Below are 20,669 nucleotides of genomic sequence, written 5' to 3'. Positions count from 1 at the left end.
CCACCCAAATAATGAAGGTGCAAAACAAACATATGCCTCTTCTCTTCAAGCGGTGTGACAAGCGGTGACCAATACACGTGATTGCCATTCACCAAGATGGAAGCATAGGGGGGCAGAGCAACAACTGACAGCAGCACCCGCACTGCCCCAAACATACTCTTTGCTTGTTGAGTCAGTCTGCTGCAGGCTTTAGTTGATCCAGCATTCACTGCAGATAACTGCCTTCTTATTGCGATCTCTTTCATGAGTCGTTAGGCCTAGGCCGTGGAAAGATACCCTTTATTGAAAGGGATCAGGTATGGTGGTGATCTTGGCTTTCGACCTCCGCCGCTTGTTGGTCTCACTTTGAGCTCCGACCCTTTCAGTCCAATTCGTTCTCCACGGGCGGCTGCGCTCTCCCGCTGAATTATATTAACGTCTCCCTATCGCTCAAATACCTTCTTTTGCCCGTTACTTTGGTCCTCTGACGGTCACGCGCTGTGTTCCTTGTTCCTCGAGTTTCCCCGCAAGTCGTACCTGAATGGCTTGAGGTGAGTACGCTCTGAAACGACCCTAAATATGCTTCCTCCCAGCCCCGCGCGAAGCTGCGAGAATGCCGTCTAACATAACTTTGCATTCTCGACTAGTAGGGGACATACTGCCAACATAGTTTTCATTGTTTCTCTCTCGAGTTGTCCGTTAAGCACTTTCGAATTATCGTTCCCGAATCTCAAATCTCCCTGGTCCCGGCGGCAACCCGACCAAACGCTCTCAACCTCGAAACCCTTTTCATTCAGCCACAATCGAAGCAAGGTCGAGGGATCGTCGCATTATTTTTGGGGGACAAATCGTTGGATTCCTATCACAAAGGCATAGTTCTTTACGGACATGCCTCCCGGCGACGTTTCATTGCCGGACAGCCTCGTGCCGGGCAACGGGGCTGTCCGTCCGTCCCTGAACACGAGCGGCTATGGTGGTAGCAATGGCGGGGGAAGTTTACACACACAAACCCCCACATCGCCCGCCGATAGCACTGTCCCTTTCGATTCTCCTCGCACAAGGCCGTGGAACGCATCTGCTGGATATGATGCAGGTCCAAGCCCATCGGATGGTCGGCCCGCCCGGCGTTTAGACTCGAACCCAGCTGATTCTAGAGACCCGACAACGCCTCAGGACCGGACCAATTATTGGGAGGGCTCTGGACCGCTGGACAGACCCCGACCGAATGGCCGATCGCACGCTAAGTCACCAGGAGGTGCTTCATCAAGGATATGCAAGAAATGCAGCGAACCTCTCACTGGTCAATTCGTTCGAGCCCTAATGGCGACATACCATCTCGAATGTTTTAAATGTGAAGTGAGTTTTCTACATCGCAACTATTGATTGCTTTTCAGCTCTAACAAAATTAATAGGACTGCGGTCAAATAGTGGCGTCGAAATTCTTTCCTATTGATGCAGAAGATGGAAGCGGGCAATATCCGCTTTGTGAGATCGATTACTTTCGAAGACTAGACCTTCTATGTCACGATTGCGGCGGCGCCTTACGAGGCTCGTATATTACTGCACTGGATCGCAAGTATCACATTGAGCATTTTACTTGCTCAGTCTGCCCTACAGTTTTCGGGGCACAAGACTCATACTATGAGCATGAGGGTAAAGTATATTGTCATTACCATTACTCTACGCAATTCGCCCAGCGCTGCCATGGCTGTCACACCGCGATCTTGAAACAATTCGTGGAGATCTTCCGCAATGGACAGAATCAACATTGGCACCCTGAGTGCTACATGATTCATAAGTTTTGGAATGTTCGCCTTGCTCCGACCGGTCAACCCCTAGAATATCCTCAGATGAAAGAAGATGCCACCGATGAAGAACGCACTCAAATACGCGAGGAAGAGGATCTGATGGAGGAGAAAGTCTACAAAATTTGGAGCACTCTCTCCACATTTGAAGAGTCTTCTGCGGCCTGCATCTCGGATATGCTTCTGCATGTCAGCAATGGTGCGTATTTGGACGGTGTTCTTGTCGCCAAAAAATTCATTGGCCATGTCGAGATCCTTTTCTCGGCTATCGATCAACTTGCAGGATTCATCAAGGCTCAAGGGATGAAGGGTAAGTTTTGATACCATCATAATCATATACACATCTATCTAACCGAATCTAGACCTTGCCTTTGGCCGGGAAGCCAAATTACTTTGCAAAAAAATTGTTGCGTTTTTTGCATTGCTGTCTAAGACGCAAGAAACGGGTGTTCGAAAACTCGGTGTGACTCAGGAACTTCTATCGCTCGTCACAGGGCTCGCCCATTACCTCAAACTTCTCATCCGCATCGGGCTGCAAGGGGCGCTCAAGCTGGAGAGAGAACAACGTAGCCCTGAAGGCTTGCATCATCTCCTCGACCGTCTTGGCGATCTCGAGTCGTTGCGGCCACTAGAGGAAGAGGAGACGCCTGCAGATCTGCTGACTGGCGTGGAAACTTTAGCTGATCAACTCTCCGATTGCTGCGCAGCATGCAAAGAGCCGATTGATGACGAGTGTGTCATGTTGGGCGACAACAGATGGCATATAAAGCCCCCTCACCTTGTTTGTGCCTCGTGTCAGACCGATTTGACTATCAATATTCAGAACGCTTTCCTAAGTACTAAAGATAGGCAAGCTTTATGCGCCAACTGTGTCACTCACAAGGGAATTGCAAACGATATGCAAAAGGGGTTCAAACATATTTCAAAACTTCAGCAATTCGTCTTCTTGCTTAGGGTTGCTCTGGCCCGCCTTTTGGCCGTTTTACGAGCTGGAGGGACCCTTTTCCCGTCTGGTAGGTTTTTAGGATCCCACACTCCTATTCCTGCGATACTTCTCGTGAATGCTAATTCTTCGGTCCAATTCTTTTTTCAGATGACCCCTCCGGTTCGCAAACTGATAATAGCCAAGTGCCCCCGGGTGGTGAAGTGCGCCGCCGGAAAGATGCCGACAGATCTTCCCTTGAGCAGACTGTTGGTGAGATGCGACGCCTACGGTCGATCAGGAATGAGCGCACTTTATCTACAACTTACAAAAAGGCGCGAGCGTCAAGAATTATTGACGGACCAGAAGGACGGAGTGTCAGACCCGGCTCCTCAGGTGGCGAGGGTTCAGATCCCAGGGGACCGGGCTTTCAAATCGTGGAAGAGAAAGATGCCAACGGGGACCCAGTCACTGAGTTGGCGTTTGGCAACCAGGATGCCTTGACTCTGGATGATATTCCAAGAATTGTTGCAGCTGAGCAAGCCAAAGAACAGCGCCCGAATGCATACAAGCACGCTGGCACCAAGCTTATAAACACTACCGAACCGCTTCCCAGATATAACCACGGACATCAACGTGGCATGTCTACCCCTGGCCTGGAAGCACCTTTCCCCACCGCAACTGGGAGAGGCAAACGGTACTTCTCAGAGCTTTCAGCCTTGGAGTATTTCATCGTCCGACATGTTGCCGTCTTATCTATGGAGCCTTTACTGGATGGTGCCTTCACGTTGGAGGAACTCCTTTCATTGATCGAGTCACGAAAACCGACGATCTGGAATATATTTGGGAGAGCTTTCGCCAAGGACGCGAAGAAAGGCGGAAAGAAGAAAGGAGTGTTCGGCGTCAGCCTTGATCTTCTTGTCGAGAAGGAAGGGACTGAATCAAGTCATGGTGTTGGTCCGGGAGCCCTTCGTGTTCCAGCTCTTGTTGACGACTCTGTGTCCGCTATGCGTCAAATGGACATGTCGGTGGAAGGTGTCTTCCGAAAGAATGGCAACATCAGACGGCTGAAGGATGTTTCAGAGCTGATCGACAACAAATATGAGCAAGTGGACCTGACCAAGGAGACGCCCGTCCAAATCGCTGCTCTTCTTAAGAAATTCCTCCGCGAAATGCCCGACCCTCTTCTGACGTTTAAATTGCATCGCTTATTTGTTGCTTCTCAGAGTATGTGCCAATCCTTACCTTACCCGCCACATTCAATATATTGACAAAGGATTTAGAAATTTCGGACCCCGAGAAGCAGAAGCGGGTTCTCCATCTCACATGCTGCTTGCTTCCTAAAGCCCATCGCGACACCATGGAAGTCTTATTCGCGTTCTTGAATTGGACATCATCCTTCTCTCATGTCGATGAAGACACCGGAAGCAAGATGGACATCCACAATCTCGCCACCGTTATGACACCCAACATTCTATATCCAAATGCCAAGACCAGCGCTGTCGACGAGAGCTTCCTCGCAATTGAAGCCGTTAACGCGCTTATCACGTATAATGACACCATGTGCGAGGTATGTTGACTGACACTTCTTTAGAAGATTTATATACTGATTAGAATGTATAGATTCCCGAGGACCTTCAATCGGTCCTAAGCGACAGTACCCTCTTCAAGGGAGACTCGGAAGTTACAACAAAAGAAATATTAAAGAGATACGGTGATATTGCAAGGGGAGGCTTTTCCCAGAAAGCAAGCAATGGCGGTGAAACGTTTACCATTACCAACCAAAGCCGTGGAGCCAATGTGCCTACTTCGGCTCGTATCGAAACAGACCCGTCCCAAGATGCTGCTTCCCAAATGCAAAGCTCTGTCCGGCATGTGGCCGGACCGGCTGGACACTCACATTCAAGTAGTGCCATTGCTCCACCCAGCGGCCAGGATTTTGATGGCCGTAACCGCAGCACCAGCACCGGGAGTCAACCCGAGGGCCAGTCTCAACAAGTGCCATACAGAGCTCGTCCGAACGCGGGACCCATGGGCGTTGCTAGTTGATTGCCTTTCCGCTTTCCGTTCGATAGTCAGGGTTTGCTCATTTACACACTCTTGAGGCGTGTGTCGGAATTTTTCTGTGGTTTCACTTTCGACGACAGGAACGTTGTTGACGTATCTCTGGCGCTGCCAGCATTTCCCCCTTGGAGATTGGCATGCCGTCATTTTATTTCCGCTTAATGTCAACTCATCACTTATTCGGACTCTGGCCTGAGTTTCTGAAACGACCTCATCTCGTCCCTTTTCATCTTAAAAAAAATGCATTGCATCCGGCCTCAAGGTTTCGTCTCTTGTCTTTTCTCTCTCGTTGACTGGTCAATAGCCACCACTAAGAACCAACGTTTTGGGCCTTCCTTACTGTTTAGCCATGGCTCACCATCCGCATTCCAGGACCTTGGGTGTCATTTTCTACCATTCATTTTGCGCCCTTTCATTGCATTGCATCTGACAACCAGCTGTGTCAATATGAATATTGCACTGTAATCCAGCGGTGTTCTCTTCTGTCTCCATCATTTCCATTTCCCTTCTTCTATTCCAAAATTTCGCCTCTCCGTTGATCTGCGAGAGCTTTGCAGAATCCCGAACTCCATGAATTGGTTTTCTCTTCTCTTTTCTTCTTCTCTTTACTTTCCTGCCGGTCGATTAAGACTGTTAAGATACCTAACTCTGGCGAGTGCTGTTTTCTCTTTCTACCTCTCACTACTACCCATTTTCCTTCTTATTCCCTTTTGCTTCAACATCTCTTTTCTATTTCCCCCTTGAAGCGGTGTCTTACCTTGTCGTTGAGTCCATTGTAAGTGTTCGGTGGTTCCATTTCTCAAATCCGGTTTTTTTTTTTCTCTCTTCCTTTTCTAGTCTCCCTCCAATGCATCCATACCTGTCACCTTCCATATGATGTTCTTTTTCCTCCATAGGTGATGTAGCTTATTTACAGTCAGTTGTGAATGGAAATGCCTCTGGCCCAAGTCAATTTATCGCTGTAGGCATAGAGTATGGCATTTCGCTAGATAAAAACGGAAGGGTTCAGGTAAATTAAGGAATAGAAATCCACTAGGTATTGAAGATATTGAATTAGAATATGAAGCAAGATGCATTTTCACTGAGCCTTTGCGAAAAGTTAATGAAGTACTACTTCAGAACCACGAAGTAATGGTACTCTAGACACTTCTAACCAGTCCATACTCAATAAATAAATAAAAAAAGACCTAGAACTCCAATACCAAATAACCAGTAGTAACATCCGAACACCACCGAATGAAAGACCAACTCTTCGACTCCTCGCTGTCGAGCTGTTTGTAAATTGACATGCAACGAAAATCCAGATGTCAAACACTAATATGAGATAAAAGGCTAAATATGCAAGTAGCTTATGCACGCTTCCGTAGAGTGCGACGCCCGCCTGTTGTAGTCTCACCTCCCACCGATGACGTCGTAGCCTTCCTAGTTCCCGAGGCTGCAGTCTTTTTCGAAGTCGCAGAAGGCGCTTGTGATCTTGCTGCGGTCGCCTTCCTTGCTGCTGAGCTTGCAGTTGTTGCCTTTCGCGATGGGGCGGCCTTGGTGTTTGTGACCGTTGTACCAGATGATGTGGTGGATGAGACGCTACCCCTGCGGTCGGTTTGCCGGGTACCAGGCCGCGAAAGAGGAGAACGAACAGATCTAGGGCCCGCGGTGGCAGCTCTGCTTGCAGGTCTCATTGTTTGGGAAGATGGTGGGCGCGCAGGAGCAGCGCCTCGTGATGAGCCAGGACGAGCGCTTCCAAGATTACCGGTGGTAGATTTGAGAGGGCTGGAGGGCTTCAGTGGTGACATGGGCCGAGATAGGTATGAAGACGATTGGCCCTTCTCGGGTGAAGCGCGCAGAGGGGACTGTGGATACGTCCTAGAATTTGAGGACTTGGGCGAGAGGATCCTGTAGTCTGCCCCTCGGACTTCTTGTGAAACAACGCGAGACGTTCCTGGCGTTGCACCGGTCTTTCCACGCCTCTTGGGGTTCTTAAGAACGTCGAGCTGCTCGCCTGACGCGGGTGCGTTTTCTTTGTCAGAGTAGATACCGGCGGGACTGGACACGTTAGTCAAGCGCGTGGTTTCAGAGTACCTCGCTACATACCTTTGTTTCCTAACTCTGCGAGGGCTTGGGCTTACTGTCGCAGCCTTCTTTCTGCCGGAAGCAGAAATCGCCGTGAAATTACGCGATCCTTTAGCTGGGCTACGGTATTTCCTTGGCGAAGGGTGCTCTGATTGAGCTCGGAGGGAGGCGTTGTGCTTCTCGAGCAATTCGCCCATGTTCGCTTTGCGAAGAGCCACGGGAATTCGGTTGACGCGTCGTTCGAGCCTAGCTCGGAGGTCTTGTGCTTGGAGGGCGTACTGTGCCCGCAGTTTGCGAGCTCTTTCCGTGACTGCAATAGTCAGTGTAAAACTTAGGAGGTCGGGACTAGAAGAACATACTTTCCAGCTGCAAATTGTCCATTAGGGACTGTTTCTGGCTTCGCGTGATTCGCATGCGCTTTCTGGGTGGTGTAGTGTTTGTGGGTGTTGCGTCCTCAATGCTGGGATACGCGTCTTCCATCTCGCCAGACTTTCGCTTTGTCGCTGTGGCCATTGTGGAAAAAAAAAAAGTCGAATACTTTTAAATAATGTCGAAAACCAAGGATTTAATCCAAGCAGTCGGAGAAATTCGTGCGGCAGTTGGCGTTGTGTTGTCGAGGAACGAAGGGATAAGGAAGAGAGGCGGCGGTTGTTGTTGCGGGAGTGGTTGATGGGGAATAAACAAGCGCTGACTTAATTCGTCGTTAGCTTAGGTTAGCTCAACCTCAACTCTCCTCACGGCGGGTGTGACATCTCTGTGTCCGCCTCTCTCCAGCTTCATCCTCCCGCCATCATCAAACCTCTATCTCTTCCGCTTATCTAGCCGGACAGCTCTTCTCATACTCTATTTTATCGCTCCTTCTTTTCACCGCATATCCCGCACCGCCGATTGACCCGCCAGGATGTCGCTTGAAGCTACGATGATCATGTTCGTCAGCCCCATCCGCCGAGCTCAGTCGGTAGTCTAGCTAGCTAACCCATCCCAGCGTCGACAACAGCGAAAGCAGCAGAAACGGCGACTATACGTGAGCCACACCTCTGTCATTTTTACCTTATCCGATCACTCTCGACTAATAGTCACAGCTCGACACGATGGCAAGCCCAGATCGATGCCGTCAGCGTCGTCCACACAGCCAAGATGCGCTCACACCCCCAGTCGGCTGTCGGGCTGATGAGCATGGGAGGAAAGGGCCCCGAGGTGCTCTCTACATTTACTACTGATTTCGGTGGCATTCTGGCCGGACTACACCGCACGAAGATCCACGGGACCGCTCACTTCTGCTCGAGTATACAAGTTGCGGGTGTATGTGTTCCGCAGTCTTCCCCGTTTTGACTTAGGTGTGTCCAAGCTAACAAGGGGCATGAATCTGAATAGCTGGCTCTCAAACACCGCTCTGAGAAATCGCAGCGCCAACGCATCGTCGTATTCTCCTGCTCCCCGATCGAAGAAGACGAAAAGACCCTCGTGAAGCTCGCAAAGAAAATGAAGAAGAACAACGTTTCCATAGACGTCATCGCGTTCGGCGATCTCGAGTCCGACCAGACGAAGAAGCTGGAGGCCTTCATTGAAAACGTCAGGGGTGGTGACGGCTCCAACCTCGCTATCATCCCACCCGGCCCGAACCTACTCAGCGAAGAGCTCCAGACATCGCCTATCCTCGGTGGCGAAGGCGCTGATGGCTCAGGTGGAATGGGTGCTGAGGGCGGTGACGCCGGCGGTTTTGACTTGGATGCTGCAGCTGAGAACGACCCCGAGCTGGCCTTTGCTCTCCGCCTTTCGCTGGAGGAGGAAAAGAACCGACAGGAGAAGGAGAAGCGGGATCGCGAAGAGCAGGAGCAGAAGGCGAACCTAGAAGGGATTGCTGAGGAGGGACAATCTTCTGGGAAGAAAGATAATGACGATAAAGACAAGATGGATACTGCGTAGAATGTATTCTATTTACTTATGTTAATGCATACCCGGCGTTGCCACCTCCCTCTTAGGTAACAATTTCATACGCAAACCAAATCGGCCATCAGTAGTTCTAGCAATAAACGCCAAACAAAATCCCAAACAGTTATCATCATTTCCAGCATCCCATTAACAGAAGCAAGAAAGACCGTAGGTCAAGAAAATATACAGGCCGACCACCCAACAGCAGCGGGTATATCAATATGTATTGTTCATTACCCCCTCGCTCTCAGATAGCCTCCAACCCCCCTATCAAACCTCTCACACCGAACCGGCATTTCAATCTGATAAAACGGATTCTTCATCACATAGTCCGCATAAATTTCATAAACACCCTTCATTACAACATCCACATTCTCCATCAGCGGGTCCGTAAACAGCAAGAACTTCGTCCCCGTCAGCGTTTGGAAACACGTCAGCCGGAATTTCTCCGTTTCCAGCATCTCTAGCCCGCTTATTGGGATGGAAGGAATGGGGTATGTCGAATTGGCGTTTGAAGTGGAGGATGCTTGTGGTAGTGGGAGGCCGGATGAGGAGTTTGGGGTTGTCCCTGCGCCCGGCGTTGGTGTTGAGGGATTCGATGGCGTAGAGGTTTGCTGGCTGTTGGATGTTGGGGTCGGTGTCGCGGATGGGTTGGGGATTTTGGGTGTTATGGAGCGTGTGATTGCATGGACGCTGTAATTGTAGAATAGAGTATTAGCTTCAGATCTCTTCTCTTTTTGAAATCCCTGCCTTGGAAACCTCCAGAGTATTGGGACGTTGGAAGAGACATACCCATGAAATGTCCCCGCAAGAACAAGGTAGTCGTTCGTCGAGAGCTTGAGCAGGCCGGGGTGGAATTCCCGTTGGTAGATGAGCCCACCGGCTTTGTTGATAATTATGAGGGAATAGACGGGCCTATTTTATAACGTCAGATACAATCATGAGAAGAAGGAAGGGAAACAAACATTGTGAATGGGAGGTGAGGCGAGGGGAGGGGAGAATGAGGGAGAGGACTCCGAGCGTGCGCGCCCGGTTGCGGCTGGTCTGGCGGTGGGTGGCCTGGTTTGGTTTTGCTTAACGGAGGAAGCGTAGTTAGTCGTTATTGGGGTATCATTTGCGAGGTATCATGCGAGAGTATCGAGTTCAAAATGGAAGAGCTGGGCTGGTTGAATATCACGGAGAAGCTGCGCAAATGAATGCGGAGGTGGATTGATTTCCTGGGCATTTATTCTGCACCCGCCAGGGGAATTTTGGGTGTGGTATAGAGACCCACCACTGTATACATACAGATCCAGTGCTTCAGGAGATATTTGGGGTCGGCTTACTCAAGAAGACCTTAAACAATACATATTTATCTTCTTATTTCGTTTTGCTTTGCACCATCTACGTCTTCCTCTCGAGACTTCGAGATTTCGGGTTGTAGTATGTATTTACTCGTTGTAGATATGAAAAATATATAATTACCAGAAGGTCTGTCTCTTAACTTCAACTTCTGTTATCAAAAAGTCAACCCGCAAGTTATTAACTTATTGCACCTATTACGTAGTCGTCTTACTCAGAATATGTACCACATCCAGGGAACTCCCGAAGAAGGAAGAGGGATCTGAGGTGAGATCTTAGTTGAGGTACATGGATCGCTGAGGTACCCTTATAGCGTTTCACCAGGGTGGTCCAGTATGAAGGTTTTGAGTTCAATGTTATAATCATTATCACTAGACAGAATAAGAGTCCTAAATAGCTACATATATTAAGTACAGGATATCATCTCGCATCGTGAATCATGACGCTATGTTATGCCAGCCCAAATCCTAACCCAAACCCAAACCCGTACCGGGGTCTGCACAGACAATCGACAATAGCCCGTCCAAACGATCGCAAAATGACAGATAGACCAAGACAAACTATAGAAAATATGTAGTAGGCCGTGATATGAAAACAAGGAAACAAGATAAACCTTCGCTACGGGAGAATCACTCCCGAAGAAGCGATGCCAACTTCCACTCCCCCTTCACATGGACAATAACTCCATTCTCATGCGCCCACTCCCTAAGAGGGAGGTCCTCTTTCTCAGGGCCTGGGTCTGCCTGCTCATAGTGTCTCGCAACATGCTCCATGCGCTCTTTCCAGGCGTTCGTGCCCCGGAACTCCGCATCGCAGAAGCCGCAGTGGCTCAGTGTCGGTGGGGTACGGAGCTGCTGCCAGCACCTCTTCCAGACGCCGCTAAGACTCATTTCGAAGGCTTCTTTCTCGGCCTGTGGGACCGACTGCTTGCGGGCCTTTGTATTTGCGACCCAGGGCGCGTGCATACGGCGCTGGTGTTGGATGAAGAGGTCTTTGCGGTTGAAGTCATTGACAAGGGTGGGTGTTGTTGGCGTGGCGGAGTGTTGGGAGTTCGACGAGGTTGGCGGCGGGGAAGACTGCATCTGGCAGTTGGGGGGCGTAGTGAGATTTTTGGTGTTATTTAGGCTGCACCGGCCGACGTCGCATCTGTAGAAGCCGGGCTGGATATGCTGAGAGCTGACATGCCGTTTCCATTCGTTCTTGGAGGGGAAGGTGCTTGTGCAGCCATAACGGGCAAAGGTGCATTCGAAGCGTCGGTCGGCAGTCTTCTTGAGAGGCTTCTTGGAAGTTGTGACTGGTTCAGCGCGACTGGGATTGGCTGGCGTCTTCTTAGGCGATTTGCCATTGCGCTTTTGAACCCGGTTGCGGGTGTTTCCCTTGCGAGCGGAGGGTGCTTTTGGGGGGCACTTGGTAGGTTCACTGGGGGAAGAGGTCGGGGGTGCGCTATATTCGCTAGGCTGGTGGCCGGCGTACACTGGGAGAAACATAGGCTTGCCATGTTGTGGCATTGGCTGAACGTGCTCAATGAGAGGGCTCATTGATTCTTGTTTGTAGGAAGTTATCGTGATGGGTTCGGGGTATGAAGGGGAGGGCGAGCTTTCGAAGCCAGATCTGCTTGACATGGCGTCGTCGTAGATGAGAGTAGGTGCGCGGCCGCTGCTCTGGCAGTCCGTCTGCGGCGACAAACTACGCAAACTTTCGTCAAACGGGGACGGCGGACCCCAATATGCAATGGCTGAATTTTGATGCGAAGGAGTGTATTGCAGTGGTTCGAAGGGCGGGAAATGGTGGCCCTTGATCGCAGCGTTCGAGGCCATGGGAATACCACCATTCATCGCGTCCGACATGGAGGTCGCCAACATATGGGCATCGGAGTGAGCGTAGTATGGGATATCCTGCGCAATTGGCACATGGTCTTGCACATGATAGTGTTGTTGGAAGTCATGGTAAGGGTAGTGGTCATCCATTGTTGCACAGACAAGATGTATGAAGAACTTATATCAACAAAGGATAAGAGGAACGCCTCTGTATAGAGAACAAAGCTTGAGTGAAAACAATTGAGACCGCCGTAATTGCAGCGGACCCATGGGGCCATTTATCCTCTCGTCTGTTTCCTGGTCAATTGGGAGAAACAAACGGGCGATGACGGAACCACGAATTGGGTAGCGCAGATTGAGCCTCATGCTCTTAATGCGTACCCTCCATCACGGACGAACATTCGACACATGGGGTGAGTGCCTTGCGCCTGCCGCCGATACTCTCGACCAGCGCGACGGGACGAGTCAGGGCCGTTGCGCTGGATCCATCCATTACTTTTCCCTCTCCACCCGTCTCCTTATTTTTGCTGCATTACCGGGATATTATTTATTCTGCAGCCCGAACCGGTTAAGACAGATGGACGGCCAAATACTGACCGGGGTACAGGCGAAACAGGTGGCTGGTCGCTGGAGTGTCGGGGTCTGCGCCCTTGTGGAGCGCATATCTTCGGGGATCACAGCGCGAGGGCGGAGCACGCTACAAGACGAATACAGGACGAGAACCGCGAGGGGACCTCAGTTGAGCCTCACGTACCCTCCATAATGTGCCTTATCCGGGCTTTGATATAGGTGGGGATGCAGGGTGTCGTCACCGACCCATCAGCCACTGCCATCTCACAAGTCGCCATGCGTTGGTTGGCTGGTTAATTTCTTTTCTTTTTCTTTGCGCTCTCAATCCCAGGTGTGAGGTCTGACGGAAGCGAACGTGGCCAGCGAATCCCGTGAGGGATGGAATGGGCCAGGAGGTCGTGGGCAGAGGGCAGTGTGGGCCGAAGGCGTTTGCCCTGGCGTCGACAAAGACCCCGGCCAGGCGCGAGGCGTAGATTATCATGTCAAATCGAAGAACAGGGACAGACTGATGCCAGAAAGATCGGCAATGCCATTGGAGCGGAGTGGTTGCCCTGGAGGGAAAGGCACAGGCGAGATGGTGAGTCTGACTGACACGAAGATCCGGCCCCAATCTCGACGTGAAATAGCGGCACTAAATTGGGAGCTGTTCTTTGTGGACAGACAAACGGCCCCGAAAGGAAGGCCTCTGCTCTGCATGGAATTAAGCGATAGTATCGGGGATCACGAAATCAGAGGGAAGGAAGCGGAGTTGTTTTCCAGGAAGAGTCTGGGCTGTAGGCTCAGTGTTTGCCAGTTTGGGGCATCCCCACTTGGCATCGCCCTGACTCGTCGATATTGAAGATTCCCGTCCTCATCGAGATCCACCTCCATTCTCTCCGGCATGTCTCTCTCGCTGTTGACTTTGGACTCTCGAAGTTCGAACACTCAGCCCGGATCCCAGAAAACGCAGACGAGCTTTGCCAGACAAGCAAGCCAAGCCACAGTCAGTCAAATTTTGAAACCCAGACCAATCGCCAACGACAACTCTTGTCCACAATCCGACGATCGCTATACTTCTCCCATCGTATAATTATTCATATTGTCCTATCTCATCTCACTGCAGCCCAAATCCAAATCTCATAAAATTCCAAACTCGGCCGGAGCCCAGGATCCCGTTCCTGGCCTGCAGCACCAAGAAAAACCCGGGCTTCACAGACTCAGACTGCAATCTGCACCGAACTCGCACCTGGACCTTAACTTAATTCGGCCTGAACCCATGGACCATCACCCTGATATGGAGAGATTTGCCTTGGGCGCAAATTCGCAAGCGCTGCGTTGTTGCACAGCATCTTTAGTGCGTCAGCTGAAGAGTGAGCCCGGAGCCGGTCGACATCCGTCCACCACTGAACCTTGCCGAATTGATTTCGGTTCTCAGGGACACACACAAGGTTTGCATGAAGTCTAACTCCTGCCCATCACTCCTCGTGGTCGCCGATGGGTCTAAAACGGGCGAAGGGTAAGACGTGCGCACGCCCCGTCTGCAGGAGTCAGGAGGCAGGGCGCAGGCAATCTAAAACCCAAGCCCAAAAAGCAATTCCGAGACACTTGGTATGGGGCCGGCACGCTGCATACTTGCAGTCTTGCAGAGTGTGCAGCGGAAACACACTGACAATCCACAGAAAGAGCCACAATTTCAGTCGCAGTCCAACCAGACCAGACAGATGATCTCGTCCTCGAAGGGTGACCCCCTGCAGAGTGCAGAACCAGACCAGACTGCAGAGACAGGCGGCTATGCTCGGGCAAACTTAGGGTCCACTGAGATGCAAAGTGACTGTGCCACACCTCCATCTCCTTCTATCTTCCAGATCCAGGTAACTCCAGGGTGACGGACGGGATGAGCCCGAGCCGGGGCCAGTGAGCCCTGCCTCGGTGTGAAAATGGAAGAAACGTCAGTGGTCACCAGACAAGCCATTATCGCGTGGCCTGTGGGCCAACTCCACGAATTACACTTTGCTGGCCAATCCGTCCGCCAAACGCTCTGATACAAATTGACAGGTTCGATTCTCAAGGCTTAACCAGGCGATCTTTGCTCTCACTAGTAATTCCGCCGGGGGCTCGGGATGTGACCCTTCCTTGCGCCTTGGCTGTCTATCTCTACTCTAAATATCTACACCGTATGTATTGTAAGGCCTTTTCCCGCTCGACGCGAGCTTGCAAGGTTTCCAACTGGCGCTTGAATCTCAGCTTGGATCCTGATCGCCCTGATCATCTACTTGTTGGCACATTAGACTGCTATTCTAGCCTACCATTACTACGATTCCCACTCCGGGTGACTTGGCAACTGGAGCGCTGTGGCGTTTTTTTTGCTGTCCAAGCACACCCCCGGGGATTCCTGGCGCTTAACGGGGAGGGAGACGTCGCACGGCACGGCACGGCATGGTGGTGGCTTGGAACGACTTGTGGGGGCGATCGCTTTGACATTTATTTTATGCCGGTAGCTAGCTGCATAAGTTTCAACAATGATGCTATTATTATGATTATACTTCGATGGCAGAAAGGAACGGATGATACCCGACGACCTGGCTGAATCCATAATCAGGTCCACGTATCCGTTTGGATATCTCAATCATTAACTGTGACACTAGTATAATGAACTAGTAACTAAGCCTGCTCTATCACGATAACAAAAAGTAGCCCACCAAGTGTACTCTACATCGATCCATGTGGCTTAGACTTTCCTGTCAGCCTTCCTCTGACTATTCGCCACCGTCTTTCCACTAGCTAGCCTTTCTTCACCTGCTGAGACTTCTTCTTCGGCACCCTAACCAACCAATAGAGGAAAACGGCTGCAAATGCATTAAACACAATGTACACGAACAGTAAGCCCACGTTTCGCCAGGTGTCATTGGGGTTGATACTGAGCTGTGCCAGGAATTGATCCGACGAAGAGATACTGCAGAGCCGACAGTCGCCATTGGGGGCTGGGTCCAGGATAGTCCCCATGGTTGCGTTGGCGTAGGGGCCGAGGTATGAAGTACAATTCTGACCATCGGGTGGAGGGACAGCGAGTACCTCGATGTCAGAACAGTGTGCTTCGGTTCCTGATAAGCCAGTTGATAGCACTGATGACACGAGATAGGTGAACGGCGAGACTCGGTACATGAATATCCAGAACCGGGGAAGCTGAGTTGGAGATGCAAGTACACTGATGCTTGTTAGTAAATCGTTGTGGTTTTAACATGGAGATAGATATCCGAACTTACCCGTTGAATATGAGACACAGCGAGAACAACAACTGTGCGATATTGCTACCGGTATCTGGATGTTCAATGCCAGCAATGATCATGGAGCTAAAAGTTGACGTGAATAGCATGAAGATTAAGATCAGCAGGAACATGGTGCCGCCACGCTCGACCGTTTCTCCAGGGCCCGCGTTGCGATACAGCCCGATCGGATAATACCAGCAGAAGTAAGCAGGAACAGCCATCAAGACGTTCCAAGGAAGCTCTACGCAGATACTGGCCATCATAAAAGCCTTCCATGAATACGCCTTTGAGGGTCGCTCTCGGACTTCATATAGGGCACGCTGCGTCACAAAGTACGGCATCATTTGTTGGACCAAGTTCGGGAAGATAACCAGGAGCATGAAGATGGCGAACATCTGATTTTGCATGCCTTGCAAGGTAAGTGGCGCTCTCCAAAACGTAAACCCAATGAAGAGAGGCTGCTTTAAGTTAGTTTGACTCCTATAGTAAGATATTGATACGTAGAACTTACCGGAATCACACACATGGTGGCCTTGGAATAAATGTAGGACGGACTGCGCCAGTATTGCTCAAACATGCGCTGGAGGCATATGAGAAACTGAGCCCAGAGCGGCATCGCAAATTCTCCATACTCGGGCGTCTTGGGGGGCTCTGGTTTCTGCGATAGCTCTGCTTTCAACTGTGCCAATTCCTGACGTACATGATCACGTTCAGGGCTCTGCTTCCAGATTTCAGACCAGTCTCGATCTGCATGAGATCCTGGGGCTGCACCGATAATTTCCAACATCCATTCAGCGGGGTTTGCGGTCTTGGGGCACGGAGCGGAGCCCTTCTTTTCAAAATACTTGATCAGAGTCTCCATATTTTCACCAAGATCGCCGAAGTAGATAGTCTTTCCGCCCTTGGCCAAGAATAGAAGTCGATCAAACTGCTGCATCAGAATCGCAGATGGTTGGTGAATCGTACATAAAATCGCCTGACCATGGTCTGCTAGTTTCCGCATCAGAGAACAGATAGACCAGGCTGTTTGGCTGTCCAGGCCAGATGTCGGCTCATCGAAGAAAAGAAGAAGATCTGGTTTTGCTGCAAGCTCCACTCCAATAGTGAGGCGTTTCCTCTGCTCGACATTCAATCCTTCACCCAGAATACCTACTACAGCCTCAGCATATTCCTCCATGCCAAGCATCTTGATGACCTCCTCCACGTAAGCAATTTTCTCTTTCCGCGACACTGTAGCAGGCTGGCGAAGCATTGCACTGAATATTAACGCTTCGCGTACAGTGCTGGTTTCAAGATGCAGATCCTGCTGCTGGACGTAACCTGTTTTGCGTTGAAAGGAGTCATCCCGCAAGCGTCCATCCACAAGCATCTCGCCAGTCACCACACCCATAGTAACGCGGTCAGCTAGAACATCCAGTAGAGAGGTCTTGCCGGCGCCAGTAACCCCCATTAAAGCTGTTAGGGTGCCCGGCTTTACCCAACCATCAACGTTATCGAGGATGCGACGGTTTTCGCCCTTTATTTTGATGTCGTAGCACACATCCTGCCAGTGAAAGATTGCTGTTTGTTTCGAGATAGCCCCAACATGATCGTCTACATTTTCCTGACCAACTGGGACGGCCTTTTCAGCTGGAGAAGCTTCCTCCGCATCCTGTCGGATTTCCTTTGCAAAAGCCGGAATTTTGCCTCTTGGGAAGACCAGAATCTCTCCCTTGGAGGGCTTCGCCCGGACAAACTCACTACAGACGATATAGAGTCCCAAAAAGACGAACATGAACGCCAAAAGGATGCCGTAGTTTCTCCACAGGTGAGACCTGTAATATTCGAACGAGGTATTCAGGTATTTGTCACCATCGATAAAATCTTCACCGGCCACAGCTCCACGGTTGGAGCAAATCTTTGACGACAAAGGAGCGTCGGGATAGCTGGGTACATAGCCTCTGCATTCAAACGTCCTGCCGCTGAATTCGTTGACCATGAGTGATTCGAATGCGTACTAAATAGACGATGAGCAGGTAATTAACATGAATTGGAAAAGCACTTACACCAATAGGGTTAAGATAGTTCAGCCATTTGAACCACGGATGCATATTGCGTACAGGAATAGTGAATCCAGTGTAAATGACGAGGATCATCATGAAGATCGACGAGGGAACCATTGCTTGTGCCATAGACCGGGATATTGCGCCGATCCAGCGGAAAATATTGGACATAGTCAGTGTGGTCGTAAATGAAAACAGGTAAAAGATGAAAAAGTGTCCTGGTGTGCGGCGGAGGTTTGTCATGAAGTAGAGGATGACATTAAACACAATCGATACGAGCACCTTGGCCGGCAAATCGACAATCATTGAACTGATTGCCTCTGCGGAGGGATGGTACAGCGCATATTTGAAGTGTTTTTCCACAATTGGCCTTTGCTGCCAGAGTGTCAGGATTTCCAGCGCGCTCGAGAAAGCGTTGAGTAGAATGGAGAAGAAAAGCAGGGCTCCACGGGAGAAGAATTCGTCGGTCGTGGGTGACATATTATAGAAGATACTTGAGATAATTAGGGACATGATGCTGTTGCCGATAGTAGTAGCGAGAGTCATGGACATATCTCCCTTTAGACGAAGGAAACCTCTGGACAAGCATAGGCGGATTTGCATTAGGTAGGAGAGAGTATACGGCGAACCAGCGCGAGTACCCTTGGACTTTTCTGCCGCTCGAGAACGATTGAATTCCTCGAGCTTGTTCCCGCCAGTAGGGAATTCGCTCTGGAAGGCCTCGATGTCAGTAAGCAATTGCTTGCGCTCCACGCTTTGCTTCCATCGGGCTGCAAACTCATCAGGGGTTCGGGGGACGGTATTTTCATATCCAGGTCGCACGAGCCGTTCAGTAGGACTTGTCAAGGATGTGAGGAAGTCGGCAGTAGTTTGTCTATCGGGGCATTCAAAGCCCATCTCGATGAAGAAGCGTCTGGCATCGGTAGCGCTCCCAAAGTATATTTGTCGGCCTTCATAGAGGACGATGGCTTTATCAAACACATCGTAGATCGCCTGACTCGCCTGATAGATGGCAACGACGGCTGTAGAACCGGTGTATTCAGTGGAAAGGCGGATATTTTTTACAAATTCCTGTATTGTGAAATGGCCATCAGCAAGTGCCAGAAGGGACGTGTGCTATACATCCACTTACCAGCGCAGTTGAACTATCGAGACCTCTGGTTGAATTATCCCAGCATTGCAAAGGACAACCGCAGAGGATTGTTTCTGCAATACTGACCCGCTTCCGTTCTCCACCAGACACACCGCGAATAAACTCGTTCCCCACCATCGTGTTCATCGTGTGGCTGAGCCCCAACATGGCCATCGTAACATCGCGCATGTGAGTCGCATATTGCTCTCGAGTTACACCAGGGAATCGATTGGCCGGGGTTCGCGCATGAGCTGCAAAGGAAAGCGTCTCACCAGCAGTAAGGTTGGGAAAATGGATCTCAGTTTCAGCCTGGTAAATAACTTCGCCGCGGAAACGGCTATGCATTTCATCCCAGGAGATGCCTTGATATTGTATGTCAGCTCCATCATCAAGCCATAGACCGTGAGTCTCGCCGGCTATGGATTTCAGAAACGTGGAACATCCACTAGAAGAAAAAGTAAACGCAAGGGGTAAGCGCAGTTCGGAAAATTAAGTGATAAGGCTGTGTTACCTTCCAGGACGCCCTAGAACCACCAACATCTCACCACTCCGAACAAAACCCTCGAAGTCGCGTAAGATGTCAATGCGGACTTTGTCCCCGAATCCAAACAGGCGGCGAAACCACCCATAGCCCTTAAGCCACATATTGGCAACATCTGTCTGGTAATCGACGGCGGTTCCATAGCCAAACGCGCTGAGGTTGCGAAATGAAACACCGGCGGTGCGACGCGGGTATCGATCCGGGTCGCGATTGGCAACGGAGAGAAAATTCTTGGTCCATTTGCGGGCGTTGAACTTGTCGGAATTGGGATCCAGCTGGGGGTCGCTGGGCGCATCGAGGAAAGTGTTTGTACCGTCTACCGCGCTGCTTTTCTGGGACAAACGGGACAAGTTCCGCGCTAGGGCCGTGATCTTCTGTTCGCTCTCCTGGTCGATATCCTTCTCAGAGTTGGCACACGTAATGTCGGAGCTGTCTGCCTTCTCCCTGGAGCTTGAGGCTCCGTTATCACCTGTTATCCTGCTGATGATGTCGAATGCGTGGTGCTGCCCCTCACCGTCAGGGGCGCCACCCCCAGAAGGCGGGGGAGGCTGTGATTGAGAAGACATCGGTCGCTGGGGGATGCTCAACCTGAGATAGACATGCTTGAGCGGAACAGAAGCAAAAAAGGTCAAGGAGGTGAAAGGATCGCTTAGGGGGGAAAGGACCGATCTGTTAAATAGCAAGTGTATGCGGAGATAGGAAGAGTAAGTCGGCCCACTTAGCTAACTCCAGAAGGAACGGGGATAAAGCAAAGAAAAGCCCGGCGAAGAAAAGCTCGACATTGGACGGATCACGGAAAGGCAGCATCCGACAGAGGTGTGAATCGCGGCGTGACTCTCACAAGAAGGGAACCAAGACTACCCGGCCCGATGGTTGCTTGAAGTCAATCATATCGCCTGTGTTTCCACAGTCATCTGCCCTTGGCGTGTCAGCAGCAAAGGAATTACGGAGTTATGGTCCTTATGGAGACTCTGATATCAGCGATTGGTAAGTATAAGCATAGGGCTGTTAAGTTCTTACTCTGGGGCATACTTCGGGCTGTCCCCATCTGACAGCAGAGTGGAATCTCAGTGGGGACCTGACCACAGGGCCATACATACAGCTGCTTTCTTGCCTCTACAACGCTGCTTACAGTCGCAAGGACGCAACCCAGGTAGCGATAAAGTGCTCGGAAAGACAGGACTCCCGAGGAACAAAGGCAATGCTCACACT

General features: G+C 50.6%; 6 protein-coding genes across 6 annotated transcripts; 2 read left to right on the top strand and 4 right to left on the bottom strand.

The window, feature by feature from the left end:
* Positions 1 to 507: 507 nt before the first annotated feature.
* On the top strand, positions 508 to 5,048 carry ASPVEDRAFT_784510 (GTPase-activating protein LRG1). The gene is made up of 7 exons (XM_040816552.1): positions 508 to 530; positions 630 to 1,335; positions 1,392 to 2,094; positions 2,147 to 2,797; positions 2,878 to 3,933; positions 3,990 to 4,276; positions 4,330 to 5,048. Exons 2-7 carry the CDS (start codon positions 868 to 870, stop codon positions 4,753 to 4,755), a joined length of 3,591 nt encoding a protein of 1,196 aa, XP_040670132.1. The 5' UTR covers positions 508 to 530; positions 630 to 867; the 3' UTR covers positions 4,756 to 5,048.
* A 1,071-nt stretch (positions 5,049 to 6,119) lies between these two features.
* On the bottom strand, positions 6,120 to 7,350 carry ASPVEDRAFT_136088 (uncharacterized protein; the record flags this gene model as incomplete). The annotated part of the gene is made up of 3 exons (XM_040807261.1): positions 6,120 to 6,810; positions 6,859 to 7,147; positions 7,197 to 7,350. 3 exons carry the CDS (start codon positions 7,348 to 7,350, stop codon positions 6,120 to 6,122), a joined length of 1,134 nt encoding a protein of 377 aa, XP_040670131.1.
* A 388-nt stretch (positions 7,351 to 7,738) lies between these two features.
* On the top strand, positions 7,739 to 8,763 carry ASPVEDRAFT_135204 (proteasome regulatory particle base subunit RPN10; the record flags this gene model as incomplete). The annotated part of the gene is made up of 4 exons (XM_040807199.1): positions 7,739 to 7,764; positions 7,823 to 7,861; positions 7,920 to 8,139; positions 8,212 to 8,763. The coding sequence occupies 4 exons, from the start codon at positions 7,739 to 7,741 to the stop codon at positions 8,761 to 8,763; spliced, it is 837 nt and encodes a 278-aa protein (XP_040670130.1).
* On the bottom strand, positions 8,755 to 9,953 carry ASPVEDRAFT_172514 (uncharacterized protein). Its single transcript, XM_040808726.1, has 3 exons — positions 9,735 to 9,953; positions 9,562 to 9,684; positions 8,755 to 9,462 (listed from the first exon to the last, which is right to left on the bottom strand). Coding segments are annotated over exons 1-3 (585 nt in total). The 5' UTR covers positions 9,737 to 9,953; the 3' UTR covers positions 8,755 to 9,002.
* A 786-nt stretch (positions 9,954 to 10,739) lies between these two features.
* ASPVEDRAFT_30832 (putative C2H2 finger domain protein) lies at positions 10,740 to 12,077 on the bottom strand (the record flags this gene model as incomplete). Its single annotated transcript, XM_040810394.1, has 1 exon — positions 10,740 to 12,077. The coding sequence occupies one exon, from the start codon at positions 12,075 to 12,077 to the stop codon at positions 10,740 to 10,742; it is 1,338 nt and encodes a 445-aa protein (XP_040670128.1).
* A 2,861-nt stretch (positions 12,078 to 14,938) lies between these two features.
* Positions 14,939 to 20,424, bottom strand: ASPVEDRAFT_43847 (pleiotropic drug resistance family ABC transporter). Its single transcript, XM_040812917.1, has 6 exons — positions 19,428 to 20,424; positions 18,917 to 19,361; positions 17,788 to 18,855; positions 16,254 to 17,738; positions 15,740 to 16,200; positions 14,939 to 15,687 (listed from the first exon to the last, which is right to left on the bottom strand). The coding sequence occupies exons 1-6, from the start codon at positions 20,021 to 20,023 to the stop codon at positions 15,258 to 15,260; spliced, it is 4,485 nt and encodes a 1,494-aa protein (XP_040670127.1). The 5' UTR covers positions 20,024 to 20,424; the 3' UTR covers positions 14,939 to 15,257.
* Between the last annotated feature and the right edge of the window lie 245 nt (positions 20,425 to 20,669).

The sequence above is a fragment of the Aspergillus versicolor genome (assembly GCF_001890125.1).
Source record: "Aspergillus versicolor CBS 583.65 unplaced genomic scaffold ASPVEscaffold_7, whole genome shotgun sequence".
In the NCBI taxonomy this organism is placed as follows: Eukaryota; Fungi; Ascomycota; class Eurotiomycetes; order Eurotiales; family Aspergillaceae; genus Aspergillus; species Aspergillus versicolor.
This window is presented reverse-complemented; position numbering and strand designations above follow the sequence as displayed.

Excerpts from the sequence above, each read along its gene's own strand:
- ASPVEDRAFT_784510 (XM_040816552.1), top strand. The coding sequence starts at position 868 with ATGCCTCCCGGCGACGTTTCATTGCCGGACAGCCTCGTGCCGGGCAAC. Across the intron at positions 2,095-2,146 it reads CAAGGCTCAAGGGATGAAGG|ACCTTGCCTTTGGCCGGGAA; the intron begins GTAAGTTTTGAT and ends AACCGAATCTAG. Across the intron at positions 2,798-2,877 it reads AGGGACCCTTTTCCCGTCTG|ATGACCCCTCCGGTTCGCAA; the intron begins GTAGGTTTTTAG and ends TTCTTTTTTCAG.
- ASPVEDRAFT_172514 (XM_040808726.1), bottom strand. Across the intron at positions 9,463-9,561 it reads CTTGCGGGGACATTTCATGG|CGTCCATGCAATCACACGCT; the intron begins GTATGTCTCTTC and ends CTACAATTACAG.
- ASPVEDRAFT_43847 (XM_040812917.1), bottom strand. The coding sequence starts at position 20,023 with ATGTCTTCTCAATCACAGCCTCCCCCGCCTTCTGGGGGTGGCGCCCCT. Across the intron at positions 19,362-19,427 it reads GTTCTAGGGCGTCCTGGAAG|TGGATGTTCCACGTTTCTGA; the intron begins GTAACACAGCCT and ends TTTTTCTTCTAG. Across the intron at positions 15,688-15,739 it reads CTGTGTCTCATATTCAACGG|CATCAGTGTACTTGCATCTC; the intron begins GTAAGTTCGGAT and ends TTTACTAACAAG.